This window comes from Corvus kubaryi, unplaced genomic scaffold (genome assembly GCF_017639235.1).
Source record: "Corvus kubaryi isolate FWS band 111438036 unplaced genomic scaffold, C.kubaryi_AGA036_p1.0 62644, whole genome shotgun sequence".
NCBI classification, from domain to species: domain Eukaryota; kingdom Metazoa; phylum Chordata; class Aves; order Passeriformes; family Corvidae; genus Corvus; species Corvus kubaryi.
Genome location: NW_024581473.1, coordinates 17,377 through 26,364, shown reverse-complemented (window position 1 = coordinate 26,364; position 8,988 = coordinate 17,377). Strand labels below are relative to the sequence as shown.

Genomic DNA, 8,988 nt, shown 5'->3' with positions numbered 1-8,988 from the left:
CCCCCCCCCCCCCCCCCCCCCCCCCCCCCCCCCCCCCCGCCCCGGGAACAGGCTGAGATCAGCCCCCCTCAAACCTCTCCTGAGCCCCCAAACTGCAGCTGCCTTCGACTGCCCTCCCTCCCACACCCCAAACCTCCCACCCGGCCCCCAGACCCACCACAGTCACCCCGATCCCGACCCTCAGCACCTCCCCCCAAACAACAACAGCAGCAACCCCAATCCCAACCCCTGGAGACCCCCAGCCCTCTCACCCCCAAATCTGCCCCTCAGCCCTTCTCAAATTGCCAATTCCCAGATTGCCCCCCAGCCCTTTCATCTCCAAATGTCCTCCCAGCCCCTCAGAGCCACCAGAGCCCCCCACCCCTGACCTTCAGCCCCTCCCAAATTACCAGTTCTCCTCAAAGAGCAGTAACCCCCCAATCCCAAGACCTGAAGCCCCCCAGCCCTTTCACCCCCAAATCTGCTCCTCAGCTCCTCCCAAATTGCCAATTCCCAGACCCCCACCCCAGTCCTTTTACTCCCAAATGTCCTCCCAGCCCCTCCCAAATTACCACCGGCAACCCTAATTCCCAACCCCGGAGCCCCCCCAGCCCTGCTCCTCTCCAGGGATGTTCCCACAGGGCCCGAAGGCCACCAAGGCCACCAGTCCTGTCACCAAGCTGGGCCAATGCCACAGGATGACCCCAGGAGCCCTTCCTTCCCGGCCCTCCTTCCTCCCGGGGCAAAGCCGGGGAATTCCATGCTCCAGGGGTGCAGGAAGGCGCCGCGGGGTCCCCTCAGTGCCCACTCCCCTCCTGCCCCCCAAAGCCCTCCCCGTGCCTGGCGCCGGGCTCACGCCCCACCGGCACCCCCGGGATGCAGCTCCGCACTGCCGGCCCCGGAGCCAGCCCCGGGAGCATCCCCGGAGCGCCTGGAAAGACAATTCCTAATGAATTTAACTTGTTCTGCCAAGAACTGATCGTTTCCTGCTCGAGAAATTGTGGCGGCTCCGCAGCTTTCCCGGCAGCCGCATTCCCTGCCTTCCGCCGGGTCCTGGCAGGGCACAAAGTGCCAGGCAGGGCAGGAGGGCGGCTCTGGGGGCAGCTCTTATCTCCTGCCCGCAGTCCTCGGCTCCCTTTGGAGCGGGAGGAGCGGAGCCGAGGGAGGGAGAGCGGAGAAGTCACCCCCGGACACCCCCGGGCGAGTGGGCGCCGCTGTGGGGGTGCCTGTCCGAGTGGCCACCCCCGAGTGACCACCCCTGAGCCCCGGGTGCCACCCCCAGCGCCCAGCGGAGCCCCCAGACTCGGAGGAGCCGCTGCCATCGTGGGAAACCGTCATGGGCAACTGTGTCCCCGTGGTGAGTGACCCCCCCAGTTCCTGTCCCTGGGGCGTCACAGCCCCACGGAGGGGAGGGCGGCGGGCACGGGGGGCCCTGGGGCTGAGCGGGGTCGTGGGGTCCTCGGTGCTGAGCAGGAGTATGAGGGTCCCCAGGGCTGAGGAGGATCACGGGGGTCCCTGGGGCTGAGTGGGGTCATGGATGTCCCCCAGCCCTGAGTGGGGCCACGGGGGTCCCCAGTGCTGAGTGAGCTTTAGGGGATCCCCGGTACTGTGCAGGATCATGGGGTCCCCGGTTCTGAGCAGGATAAGGGGGGTCCCCAGTGCAGAGTGAGCTTTAGGGGGTCCTCGGTACAGCGCAGGATCAGGGGGTCCCCGGTTCTGAGCAGGATCAGGGGGGTCCCTGGTGCTGAGTGGGGTCACGGGGGTCCCCAGCACTGAGCAGAGCTGTGAGGGTCCCAGTTCTGAGCAGGATCATGAGGATCCCCAGTCCTGAGCAGGATCAGGGGGGTCCCAGGACCGCGGCTCGCAGCAGGTGCTGCCGGCAAGGGCTCCCTCACAGGAGGCTCTGCGGGGTCTGTGCCCACCTCCGGGGTCTGTGCCCACCCTCTGGGCTCTGTGTCCCTCCTGCGGCCCCATCCTGCACCCCCGGCTGGCAGCCCCCACGGCCCCCCCGTGCCCGCAGCGTGTCCCTCCCTGATAACCCGCCCTGCCCAGCCCGGCCCGGGGATCCCCGCACCGGCACCGGCGGGGGGCGGCCCCATGGCCGGGATCAGGGGGATGCTGTGGGATGTAGCACCCGCCTGATGCCCATCCCCGTTACCCGCAGACCCCCGGCATCCTGGAGACCCGGGACTCGCTGGACCTGGCGGAAATCATGGACTTCTCCTCCTTCTACGACGACAGTGACAGCAACGACACCTTCGTGGACTACGACGCCGCGCCCTGCCACAACCACTTCTGTCCCCTCTTCCAGCGCGTCGCCCCCCCTTTCCTGGCCGCCACCTGCGCCGCGGCCGCGCTGGGCACCGGTGCCCTGCTGGTGGCCCTGGCCAAGCGTCCCCAGGCGTGGCGGTGGCCGCAGAGCCGCGCGCTGGTGGCGCAGCTGGCGCTGGGCACGGCGCTGTTCGCGGCGCTGCTGCCGGCGCTGGCCGCGGGCATCGGGTGGGGCTGGCACTTGGGGACGGGCCCGTGTCGCCTCACGTACCTCCTGTGGCACTGGAGCCTCTTCGCCCAGGCGCTGCTGGTGGCCAGCGGCTCCTGCGGCACCGCCTGGGCTCGCTGGGACCCCCGCAGCCGCCGCCTGGCCGTGGCCCTGTGGGCAGTGGCACTGCTCTTGGCCACGCCGGCAGCTCTGGTCAGCGGCGTGGCGGCGGGCACCAGCTGTGTCCGGCGCAGCGTGGACATCCTGGCCCCGGTGTACCTGCTGCACCTGACCCTGTGCCTCTGCCTGCTGCTGCTGCTGCCCGCGGGGCTACTGCTGGCCGCGCTGGCCGTGCCGCGCCTCAGGGCGAACTGGACGGCCGGAGCCGGGCTCAGCTGGCTCTTCCTGGGGCTCTGGGTGCCCTACGGAGCGGGGCTGGCCGGCGAGTTCCTGCTGCAGGCCCGGCTGCTGGAGCCCACCTGCGGCTCCTTCGAGCGCTTCGACTTCGCGCTGGGGCTGAGCGAGGGGCTGGGGGTGCTGCACTGCGGCCTCGGGCCCCTGGCGCTGCTGCTCGCCTGGCGCTGCCGCCGCGGGGCCGGCGGGGCCGGGGGCTGCTGAGCTCCGGGGGCTGCTGAGCTCCGGGGGCTGCGGAGCTCCGGGGGCCGCCGAGCTCCGGGGGCTGCAGCCGGAGCCAAACGGACCCACGGCACCGGACTTGGTACCCCGGCACCGGACTTGGACCCCTGGCACCAGACTTGGCTCCCTGAAACCAGACCCTGGCCGCCGGGCACCAACCTTGGCTACCCAGCACTGACCCCTGGCCCCACCGCACCAGCCTCAGATGCCCCAGCACCAGTCCCTGCGCCCCCACCACGGACCCCCGACCATTCCCGCACCAGCCTGGGCCACCCAGCACTGACCCCTGGGCACCAGCCCTAGCCCCCAGCACAGACCCCTGGCCACCGGGCACAAGCCTTGGTCCCCTGGCACTGACCCCTGGCTGCCCAGCACCACTTCCTGCCCCTGGGCACTGACCCGTGGCCACCCAACACAGACCCCTCCCCTGCAGACCCCCCCCAGCCCCACAGCCTCTGTCCCACTCCCAACGCTCCCCCAGGACCCCCCCGTTCTGTGCCCGGTTCGGTGCCCTCCACCCTCTGTCCCCTCCCTTGGGGTCTCAGCCCCCTCTTTGGGGCCGGGCCCCCCCAACTTCCCAACGCAGAAAGCCCTGGGGTGCCTCAGGCTGCCCGGGGGGGTCACCCCAGGTTCCCAGGGGATCCCCGAGGCTCAGCCCTGCCCCCGCCCCCCAGCTCCAGGGGGAGATTTCGGAAGCGAGGGGATTTTTTCCATCTCTCCCGACAAGCCAAGAGGATCCAGTGGGAATTACACACAACAAATAAACTGCCAGAGGCACTCGCCCAGCCCGGTGAATGGACTGGCCGGGACTGGGCGGTGGTGGGGGGCACGGGGGCGGGGGGGGGCGGGAAATGGGGGGCGTGTGCTCCTCGTGCCTCCAAATTGGCAGGAAAAGCTCCTAAGGAAGCTGTGACGGGGGCACGGGGGCACTCACACCCAGAGCCCACGAGGGACGCGCGCGTGCGGTCACGGGGTGTGACACGGGCACAGGAGCGGGGCGACAACGGGGCCGCTCTGCCCGAGCCAAGCCCTGCAGGACCGGCGGGCTCATCCCTGCTCAACTGCGGGACGGACCGGGGCGGAATGAGCCCACATCGGCCCCAAACCTGGCGATCCATCAAAGCCCTTCAGGGACTCCTCCACCCTCAGCCCGGCACCATCATTTGGGGCAGGCAAAACCTTCCCCCGTTCCCGTCCTCTTGGGACCCCCAGACCATGGTCAGCCCAGGACACTGGACACTCGGCCACCTGGTGCCCACGGCTCCATCTCGGTCCCCTCGGGCAGGACGGGGAGAGTAGAGCCCGGGATGTGCCCTCGAGCTGTGGGTTAGGGCAGCGGGGCCGGGGGCTTTCCCTGCACCCCTCGGATGATCCCAAATCAAACCAGGTCCCTCCCACGGGGCTTTGCCCAGAGCAGGGGGAAGGAGTGTCCGGGATGTCCCCACCCCATCACCCAGGTGGACACACGGCTGGGGTGTCCCTCTCACCGGGGGGAGGGGGGGGGAACACACGCCCAGGGAGCCCCGCGCAGGCGGGTGACCCAAGGTCTTGTGGCATGGCCGCGTGATGCCATGAAATCACCCACCCTGGGCATGAAATCACCCACCCTGGGCATGAAATCGTCCCTTCAGGGCATGAAATCGCCCCTCCCAGGCACACCAGGCTGGGACTGGGGGGACACAACCCCCCCCACCAGTCCCCTCCCACCCTCGGGCACATAAAGCCGGCGGCAGCGCTGCCCCCGCCCGGCTCCAGCACCGACCATGGGTCACCTGCAGCTCTGGCTGGCCGTCCTGGCCGGGTTCACGGGGATCGCGGCCCAGGAAGGTAGGGGGACACCGGGCTGGGGGGACAGGAGCCAGCACGGGGCAGGGCAGGTCCCGGGGGATGCGGCAGCAGCTCCCGGATCACTCTCGGTCAGTGGGGCTGCAGGATGCTGGAGCAGGGAGTCACCCCGGGGGGACAGCGGAAGGCTCCGGGACAGTCAGAGTGGGCTGTGGGACGCTCCGACCTGCCAGCACGTCCCCTGTGTTGTCCCCAGACCTGTACCGAAAGGTGTTCGTGTTCCGAAAGGATCCCAGCGATGCCTACGTGGTGCTGCGGGCGCGGCTGGAGCAGCCCCTGCACAACTTCACCGTGTGCCTGCGCTCCTACACCGACCTCAGCCGGCCCCACAGCCTCTTCTCCTACGCCACCAAAGTCCAGGACAACGAGATCCTGCTCTTCAAGCCCAAACCCGAGGAGTACCGCTTCTACGTAGGGGGCAAGTTCGTCACCTTCCGCGTCCCCGAGGGCCGCGGGGACTGGGAGCACGTCTGTGCCAGCTGGGAATCCGCCACCGGCATCGCCGAGTTCTGGCTCAACGGGAAGCCCTGGCCGAGGAAGGGGCTGCAGAGGGGCTACACCGTGGGGGCCACGGCCGCCATCCTGCTGGGGCAGGAGCAGGACAGCTTCGGTGGAGGCTTCGACTTCTACAACTCTTTCTCGGGGGAGCTGACCGATGTCTACCTGTGGGACGTGACGCTGTCCCCGGACAAGATGCGCGCAGCCTTCCTGTCCCTGCGCCTGCCGCCCGCCCTGCTGGCCTGGAACAGCCTCAGCTACGAGGTGAAGGGAGACGTGGTGGTGAAACCGCGGCTCCGGGAGGCGCTGAGGGCCTGAGGGCTGCGGGGTCTGCGGTGGGGGTGGCCTCGGTCCCCCCGTCCCCTCCTCATCCCCATCGCTCACACCACTCTCCCCGTCACCCAGCACCCCTTCACCTCTACAACCCACCACGAGGAAGGTTCTCCAGCTGGGGACAGGCTGCCCCCGAGTGCCACCAACACCCGGGGCACCCACTCCCCTCCCCACGCCCCCTGAGCTGCCCCACGGCCGTCCCTGCACGAGCAGGACACGGATCCAGCACTGCCCAGCCCCATACAGAGTCAGGAACCAGAAGGCTGCGATCTTGGGGACAGGGGAAGTGTCCCCAAAGCCTGTCCCCACGCCCACACACCAGCCCCTTGCTGATTGCCCAACAGCCCTGGGGCCTGGGGACGAAGGTCAGGGTCGCCACCAAAGTTCCTGTCAGCCCCTGAGCAGTCCCGGGTGGCTCCGAGGTCCCCCTTCCCACGGCGGTGACAGTGGCCGGGTTTGGCGGTGCCATGGCACGGTGGCGGCTCTGCCTCCTCATCCTCGCTGTGCTCTTCAGCCCCGCAGCCCCACGAGGTAGGGGTGGGGGGGACACCGGGACCCCCCCCCCGGGGACATGAGGAAAGGGGGTGCAGAGGAGGGCACGGGGACATGCGGGGGGGGGGGGGGGTCTTGGGGCCCAGGGGGCCCCCCGGGGGCCCCCAAAGGGGTGGGGGGGGGGCAAAAGGGGGTACGGGGGACCCCACAGTAGCCGTGCAGTGAAAGGGCACCCCGAGCTCTGCAAGGGAGGGATGGGGGGCACAAAGGGGCGCAGGGGGACCCACAGTGGCTGTGCCATAAAAGGGGCACCCAGAGCTCATCACGGGGGTGCTGTGCAGGGCACAGGGGTCTTGGGAAGGCTGGGAGGAGGGGACACGATGGCAGCACAGCGAGAGCCCAGAGGGGCACCCTGAGCACCGAAATGGGGGGACAGCAGTGGGGGGTGGCAGCGACTCGATGCTGGGGTGTTGCAGGGACACGGGGGTGCCACAGGCAGGGACAGCAGGACAGGGTGACCCCCAGCCCAGGTTGAGCTCTGGGTGCCGCAGAAACACTGAGGGCCCAGATCTGGGCGCAGCCGCCGGTGCCCACCCTGTACCACCAGCTGATGCTGATCTGTGAGGTCACCGGGGAGATCGGGTAAGGCCCCCCACCCTCCCTCCCTCCCTCCCACTGCCCCACGGCACGGCCCTGGGTGTGGGCAGGGAGCACCCCCATGTTCCCCACCCCACGGCACAGCCATGCCAGGTGTCCCCCCTGAGTGACCCCGGGCCGGTGCAGCCCCCAGGAGTACCTGTGGGAGAAGCAAGGGAGTCCAGGCCCCCTGCAGAAACACCCCAACAGCATCCTGCTCTTCCGCCCCTTCAACAAGACCCACCTGGGCACCTACACCTGCACGGCCAGCGGCCCCCAGGGCACGGCTGTGGCTACCTACAGCCTGTGGATAAACGGTAGGGATGGCACCGAGGGGACACGGGCTCTCCCCTGCTCCCCACAGCTTGTCCTCACCACCTCATGCCACCCTGTGGTGGTGGCACCCGTACTGGGGGCTGATGCTGGAGGTCACCTCCAGCCATGGCAGGAGCAGCCACCTCTGTCTCGCCTCTCGCAGACATGGTGGGCTCGGTGTTCGTGTTCCCCCAAGAGTCCCAAAGCGCCTATGTGCAGGTGAAGGCGAAGCTGGAGCAGCCCCTGAACAACTTCACCGTGTGCCTGAGGTCCTTCACCGACCTCACACGGCCCTGCAGCCTCTTCTCCTACGCCACCAAAAACCAGAGCAAAGAGATCCGGCTCTTCAAGCCTGGACCCGGCCGGTATGAGCTCTATGTAGGGGGCAAGTTCTTGCTCTTCAGGGTGCCCAAAAGCCTTGAGGAGAGCGAGCACGTCTGCGCCAGCTGGGAATCCTCCACCGGCATCGTGCGGTTCTGGTTCAACGGGAAGCCCTGGCCGAGGAAGGGGCTGCAGAGGGGCTACACCGTGGGAGTGCCAGCGTCCATCCTGCTGGGGCAGGACCAGGACAGCTTTGGGGGCAGATTCAATGACCAGCAGTCCTTCATGGGGGAGATTTCGTCCGTGTACATGTGGGACATGGGGATCTCCACCTCGGAGGTGAAAGCAGCCATGTATAACCGCCCCAATGAAACCCCCATCTTTGGCTGGAGGAACTTCCCCTACAAGATTGTGGGCGAGGTGTACCTGAAGCCCTGAGGCTGTGGGGGGCTCTCCCTGATCCCTGCTGTGTAACCCCCTCCCCCAAAGCCACCCAACATCACATAAATGCAGAAACAGGTTTTTAGGGTGCTGGTGGTCTTTGGGGCCCACCAAGGCACTGCAGGGCTCAGAAGCTCCTTAGGGTGAGGGGTAAAGGGAGGGAAGAGGCTGCTCCCAGATCAGGGCCTTGCTCTGGTTTGGGGACATGGGGCTGAGCTGGGGACAGGGACAAGGTAGTGCCATGGGGGACGTGCACCCCTGGCAGCCCCCAGGCACGGCGGGGTCTGGGGTTGGGGCAGAACCTTGGAGGGCCAGGACTGTCGGGTATCCCCAAGCTTGGGGGTTCAGCCCCATGTCCCAGAGCCCTGGGGGTGCAGTCCTGGAGCCCTTGGGGGGCACAGCCCTGTGTCCCTGCGGGTTCAGTCCCAGAGCCCCATGTCCTGGTGGGGCACAGTCCCATGTCCGCGGGGGCTCAGACCCAGAGCCCTGGGGGTGCAGTCCTGGAGCCCTTGGGGAGTTCAGTCCCGGAGCCCCAGCGTTTCCTGTCCTGTATCCCCATGATTCAGCCCTATAGCTCCATGGCCCACAGCCCCATATCCGGAGGGTCCAGCCCTGTGTCCCGCGGGCACAGTCCTGGAGTCCCGAGGTGTTCAGCCCCATGTCCTGGAGCCCCTGGGGGTGCAGTCCTGCAGTCCGTGTCCCCGAGGGGTCAGTCCCATGTCCTGCAGTCCGTGCCCCCGAGGGGTCAGTCCCACAGCCCCGGGGTGGCAATCCCGTGTCCCGGGGGCCTCAGTCCCACAGCCCCGGGGGGCTCAGCCCCCTGTCCTGGGGGATTCAGCCCCCCAGTCCTGCAGCCCCCTGTCCCGGGGGGTCCAGCCCGCTGTCCCGGAGGTTCAGCCCCCTGTCCCGGCGCGGCCCCGCAGCCGGGGGCGGCCCGTCCCCCCTTGTCCCCCCGCGCCAGCCCTCACCCCCCGACCTCCTCCGTGTCCCCCTCCTGTCCCCCCTTCTCCCCT

General features: G+C 68.6%; 3 protein-coding genes across 4 annotated transcripts; all 3 read left to right on the top strand.

Annotated features, from left to right (window-relative positions):
- The first annotated feature begins 882 nt into the window (after positions 1–882).
- Positions 883–3,893, top strand: LOC121672517 (atypical chemokine receptor 1-like). The gene is made up of 2 exons (XM_042045188.1): positions 883–1,336; positions 2,144–3,893. Exons 1-2 carry the CDS (start codon positions 1,316–1,318, stop codon positions 3,074–3,076), a joined length of 954 nt encoding a protein of 317 aa, XP_041901122.1. The 5' UTR covers positions 883–1,315; the 3' UTR covers positions 3,077–3,893.
- A 917-nt stretch (positions 3,894–4,810) lies between these two features.
- Positions 4,811–6,301, top strand: LOC121672520 (serum amyloid P-component-like). Its single transcript, XM_042045191.1, has 2 exons — positions 4,811–4,921; positions 5,136–6,301. Exons 1-2 carry the CDS (start codon positions 4,858–4,860, stop codon positions 5,753–5,755), a joined length of 684 nt encoding a protein of 227 aa, XP_041901125.1. The 5' UTR covers positions 4,811–4,857; the 3' UTR covers positions 5,756–6,301.
- LOC121672518 (mucosal pentraxin-like) lies at positions 6,219–8,055 on the top strand. Of its 2 annotated transcripts, XM_042045189.1 has the most exons (4): positions 6,219–6,301; positions 6,814–6,904; positions 7,046–7,215; positions 7,377–8,055. In XM_042045189.1, exons 1-4 carry the CDS (start codon positions 6,238–6,240, stop codon positions 7,970–7,972), a joined length of 921 nt encoding a protein of 306 aa, XP_041901123.1. In that variant the 5' UTR covers positions 6,219–6,237; the 3' UTR covers positions 7,973–8,055. The 2 variants fall into 2 exon arrangements, with proteins under 2 accessions (XP_041901123.1, XP_041901124.1); XM_042045190.1 differs by lacking the exon at positions 6,219–6,301 and having other exon boundaries at positions 6,768–6,904.
- The last annotated feature ends 933 nt before the right edge of the window (positions 8,056–8,988 follow it).

What these genes read in the sequence shown, in the direction of transcription:
- LOC121672517 (XM_042045188.1), top strand. Translation starts at nt 1,316, where the DNA reads ATGGGCAACTGTGTCCCCGTG. An exon ending in TGGGCAACTGTGTCCCCGTG is followed by an intron (nt 1,337 to 2,143) that starts GTGAGTGACCCC and finishes CGTTACCCGCAG; the next exon opens with ACCCCCGGCATCCTGGAGAC.
- LOC121672520 (XM_042045191.1), top strand. Translation starts at nt 4,858, where the DNA reads ATGGGTCACCTGCAGCTCTGGCTGGCCGTCCTGGCCGGGTTCACGGGG. An exon ending in GGGGATCGCGGCCCAGGAAG is followed by an intron (nt 4,922 to 5,135) that starts GTAGGGGGACAC and finishes TGTTGTCCCCAG; the next exon opens with ACCTGTACCGAAAGGTGTTC.
- LOC121672518 (XM_042045189.1), top strand. Translation starts at nt 6,238, where the DNA reads ATGGCACGGTGGCGGCTCTGCCTCCTCATCCTCGCTGTGCTCTTCAGC. An exon ending in CAGCCCCGCAGCCCCACGAG is followed by an intron (nt 6,302 to 6,813) that starts GTAGGGGTGGGG and finishes TGGGTGCCGCAG; the next exon opens with AAACACTGAGGGCCCAGATC. An exon ending in GAGGTCACCGGGGAGATCGG is followed by an intron (nt 6,905 to 7,045) that starts GTAAGGCCCCCC and finishes GGGCCGGTGCAG; the next exon opens with CCCCCAGGAGTACCTGTGGG.